General features: G+C 40.5%; 1 protein-coding gene across 1 annotated transcript in view; it reads right to left on the bottom strand.

Annotated features, from left to right (window-relative positions):
• The window catches only part of TRIM40 (tripartite motif containing 40), a 20,049-nt gene extending 16,332 nt beyond the window's left edge, over positions 1–3,717 (bottom strand). The window contains 1 exon segment of the mRNA XM_006903705.1: positions 3,379–3,717. Within this exon segment, the coding sequence (XP_006903767.1) occupies positions 3,379–3,717 (339 nt within the window).
• Positions 3,718–5,053: the final 1,336 nt, after the last annotated feature.

Genomic DNA, 5,053 nt, shown 5'->3' on the forward strand with positions numbered 1-5,053 from the left:
AACAACCACAGCTTGTTCTCCCCAGTCCTTATCTTTCACACCCCTTATCAAGTTTCACAAGCCAAAAACTCAAGCTGTCGTGTTTTCTCTCATTCCCTTGCCTCACTTCTAACCTATTGGTGAATTCTGTATATTCTAACTCAGTATGTCCTTTAAAGGTGTCAAGCCTTTCCCCATCTTGAGCCATCTTCGTGTGCTCTTCTTTCTCTTTGCCTGGGTCTCTTCTTTTAGTCTACACTTCAATGTCATCTCCTTCAAAAGGCCCTCATTGATCACACTATTTGGCATAAAAGTTACCAGTTCCCATGACACTGAATCTGATTCATGGCAACTCTGCATGGGAGAGTAGAGCTGCACTCCAAAGGGTCTTCAATGAATGATTTTTTAAAAAGTAGTTCACCAAGCCTTTCTTCCAAGGCACATCAGAGTAACTTCTAACCTGTCACCTATCAGCCAGGCATATTAATGGTTTGTGCCATCTAGGACACAACCTTGCTTGCTGAAACTGAAGAGGACCCGAAGAACTTGCTGTGGAAGGTCAGGGACTGCAGTCTTCAGTATGGATTGAGATTCAATATCAAGAAAACAAAGATTCTCACCACTGGGCCAATTGGCAGCATCATAATGGATGGTGAAGAGATTGAGATTGTTCACAGTTTTGGTTTGCTTGGATCCACAGTCAACACTCTTGGCACCAGCAGCCAGGAAATTAAAAGACATATTGTGATGGGAAAATCTGTGGTTAGAGACTTCTCTAAAGTGCTGAAGTGCAAAGATGTCAGCCTGGAGACTAAGGTGCATCTGATACATGCCGTGGTCTTTGCAGTCCCTTGCCATAGCAAGAGAGTTGGACAATGACTAGGGATGATAGAAGGAGAATTGATGCCTTTGAGCTGTGGTGTTGGAGAAGAGTATTGAATATATCATGGACTGCTAGGAAAACAAACAGGTTTGTCCTAGAGAGGGTGAAGCTGGGCTGCTCCTTGGAGGCAAAGATTCTGAAGCTTCATTTGACATACTTTGGACATGTTGTAAGGAGGGATCAGTCCTTGGAGAAGGATGTCAAGCTTGGGAGGGTGGAAGGAGAGTGTAGGAGAGGAAGACCCTTCTCGATGAGATAGATTGATTCAGTGACTGGAGTAATGTGGGTATGTGTGTCGGAGATGGTGAGATTGGCACAGGATAGGACAGAGTTTAGGGCTGTTGAACCTAGGGTCACTATGAGTTGCGGAGACTCAACGGCATATAACAACAACAACAACAACCATCACCACCACCACCATCTAGGAACTCCAAAAGTTGTCCTTTATTCCCTACTTTCGACCCTTGTTTATTTTCTTCCTTGCTCATAGAAAGAAGAGAAAAAAATACAGCTTGTAGTTTGTCTGATTTCTTATTTGTCTGTATCCATTTTGTTCATCATTGTACTCCTAGCACATATTAGTCTCTAACACAAAAGAAACTTTCTTAAAGGAAATACATCATTGTGATCTATTTGTTTTAGGCTTCTTGTCATAAAGCTAGTTAATAATAATAGTAATAGTGTCCAGTCTAAAGGTAGATTATGAATCATTTTGCATTTTCTACCACAGCATCCTACACTAAGTGCAGACTCTGGTAAAGGAATGACTGGATTTCTTCATCACAGGCCTGGGAGTCAGTGTGGCTCCTTAAATAGCTCTGGCCATCAGCAGGTGAAGCACTTCCTCCCTCTCCTGTGATGCACTGCACCCAGAAAGAATGCTTTTAGAACCAAACACAGCTTAACCTCTTTGGTTTTTTCAATAGTTTATCTTTTTTCACATCCCTCCATCTAGACCCTCCAGTGCTTTATCATAACTTTATTTCATAATACCAAGAACCTAAAAGAAGACTTTGGGAATCTTTAAATCTTTTCTGGATAGAAGATGCCATCGTGAAAAATATTCATTTTTTCATCTGGCTAAATACTAGATGGATTGGAGAGGATTGATAAAATGAATTCTTAAGCCACTTGACAAACAAGTGTTAATATATCCATAAAAAATTCTGAAAAAGTAATATTGTAAGGTTTAGAAGACCAATGTAATATCAAAATATGTTGCAAAACATATTACACGAGTTCGGCAAATACAAGCAAGAAAAAGCATAAGATTGGAATAAAATAGAATAGTTGAGAACCCCGCCAAAAAATAGTTGAGACAATATACAAGTATATTGCAGATTAAAAAGGGAGAATTTGTTTGCTTCTGAAGGTAGGATTGAAAGCAGTGGAGAAATAAATTTTCCCACTGGCTTAAGTTACATTCCTATTTCACATCTTCACCAAAGTATGTCTAAAATCTCCAAAGCATAAATTGAAAGATATTTATTACAGTGTTTTTTATAACCTTAAAATGAAACAATAACCTGGGTGTAACTCAAATGTCAGCCCAGTTATAGTATAAGATTGAATAACATGCAGTTGTTTGGAAGGAAATGGGAAGATGCCCAAGACATATTTTCAGATGATAAAAAAATAAGCTGTAGAGGGAGAGAGAGGAGAAAAAAAAATAGTCTCTCTATGGTGTCTTTTTCTTTTTAAAGCCTACACATATAAAATGTGACTGAAAAGAGAAACAAAATTGTGATAGTGGTAGCTCACTCTTCGAATTGATGGAAATAGAAAAAAAAATCTTAATTTAACTTTAAACCTTTCAGTGTTGTCTAAAATTGTTACTAAGAGCATTGTAAACATTATGATTAAAAAGTTAAATACAATCAAAACTAATAAGACATAAAGAAGGGAGGGAGGGTAGGAGGAAGAAGAACAAACGGGCGAAAGAGGAAATGGGAAAGAGAAAGTCATATACTAATTTTCAAGTTTTAACATATTTGTAGATTAATTGTAAACTTATATAAAACCAGTACATTTATTACTAGTAAGATTTGTTGATTTTTTTTTTTAAAGCACACCTTAAAAGAAAATCTTTAGAAGGGATTTTTGGAATATTTCAGTACAAACAGGGTTTTACATTTTCCAGTTCAACTCCTGTATTCTACACAAACCAAGGATAGCTCGTTTTTCCTGGTTAATATGCCATTATTGTTGTTGCCTTTGAGTCAGTTCCAACTCACAGCAACCCATGTGTGCAGAGCAGAACTGGTCTGTGGGATTCTCAAGTCCGTGGACTTTTGGAAGTATATCATAGCATGATCTCATAAAGTCTTCTTTATATTTTCTGCCTCTGGTGGAACTGCTGGTGGTCAAGTGCTTAACCATCACCTGCCAACCAAGGGCTCCTCTAAGTGGCATTAGCCTCCTTTTCCAGAGAGTTTATATTAATACAGAGAAAAAAAGAGGAGAGTTCATTATGAGCCAGATCAGAAGGAGATGGTGACAGGATGACATGGCCTTACCTTGTAGTGGCTGATGGCATCTTCAATTGTCAGCTCCCGATGAGACTGGTGTTCAGGGGACTCCAGGCACTTAACACAGAGAAGGAGACAGCTCTCCTCACAGAACAGGCTCACTGTCTTCTCGTGGAGCAGGCAGATGTAGCCTTCTCCCAACACCTTCTCTGAACAGGGGGCGCGGCAGATGGGGCAGACAGCTTCCTGGGCTGAGGACTTCAGGTGATGGGCCAGGCACTTTCGACAGAAGAAGTGCCCACAGTCGGTGCTCACAGCCTCCTTCAGGTGCTCCCGGCAGATGGAACATGGGCTCATCTTTCTGCTGTCCTCCTGCAAGAGAACCATGGCCTTCAACCTAGCCCATCAACCTCCTGCTGGCAGGGCCTACTTCCCTGTTTGAGCTTGTCACACCAGATTGTCTCAGATAAGATAGTGCCCTGTGGAAAGTCTGCCCTGGAGCAGCCCCGAGGATACAAGTTAGCCCTCTAACTTCAGCCAACTGCCTACTCTCCCAATGGAGTTGTAGCATGGACCTTCCAAACCCTGATTCTGAACAAGTTTCAAGAATATCTCAACAGCTTTGAAATGTCCTTGCTTGTTTATTTGTATTTGCTAAACGTAAAATATCTTATTTTAAAAAAAAAATATATAGAACCAGAGGAAGCAGAGGGTTCAAAAGTCAATTGAATTTTCCTTTCAATAGCTGTGAATACTTTTTTTCAGCTCAAAATTCAAATGCCATGGTGTCAGGGCCAAAAGCCAACATATCATAAATCTACAAGATGGAAGCCTCCTTTGAATTACTCTCATTGAGAGAATTTGACAGGAGTTTGGAGTGTCCTTTTGCAAACAATGATGCTAGATGGCTCGAAGACGCACCGAGAATTTGGCAAATTGCTGTCTGTTATTACTAACAACCATTTGTGTCAGCATCTCTGTTAGCAAGGTAATCTCCCAACCAGTATCATTTTCAGAGTTGTATTTTTATAGTGAAAGGGAAAATGAAAGAGAATGGAACATAAAATAAACCAGAAATGTATATACAGTGCAAAGCCAATGCTTCACTTCTTTCAAATTGTTTCCAACGATCCAAAGAAGAAAGTACCCCCCACTCCACTACACACTCACACACACACACACATACACACATAGCCTGTTCAGTCACTCCCATTATTTCATCCTTACACCTCTTACTTAGTTCCCACCTGAAAAATTCAATACATATCCTACCTCCATTTCTCCTACTACAATTTCAGGTCTATTTCTCAAGTCCCAGACCTGGGGAAATGGTCAGCAAGTGGATGGTTCTTTTAAATTGTGTCAGTCATATACAATCACCTGTCAGTGGGAATCTGCTCTGCAGAGCAGGCAAGAAGACCCACCCTCTCCGAGAAATACTTAATTTCCGGGAAAAGCACACTCCCCATGACTGGACTGGCTCGAGGTAGCTGGAAGGTGAAGTGAACTTTGATTGGGGCAGGGTGTAGCATGTTTGTTCACAGGGAAGGTAAAAGTATGGGTGTCTGATGTAAATATGGCAGAATCTGAGGATGAAATCATAGAATGAAGACTCCTGGAGCTCCGGAAGGATCCAGGTGCAGAGTTGGAATCACAGCTTTGACCCCTGATGCTGATATTGTTACCACATACCATACTGCTCTCCACTTATTGTCTAGTCAGG

This window comes from Elephantulus edwardii, unplaced genomic scaffold, assembly GCF_000299155.1.
Source record: "Elephantulus edwardii isolate Elephantulus edwardi_28Jun2011 unplaced genomic scaffold, EleEdw1.0 scaffold00184, whole genome shotgun sequence".
Taxonomy (NCBI): Eukaryota; Metazoa; Chordata; class Mammalia; order Macroscelidea; family Macroscelididae; genus Elephantulus; species Elephantulus edwardii.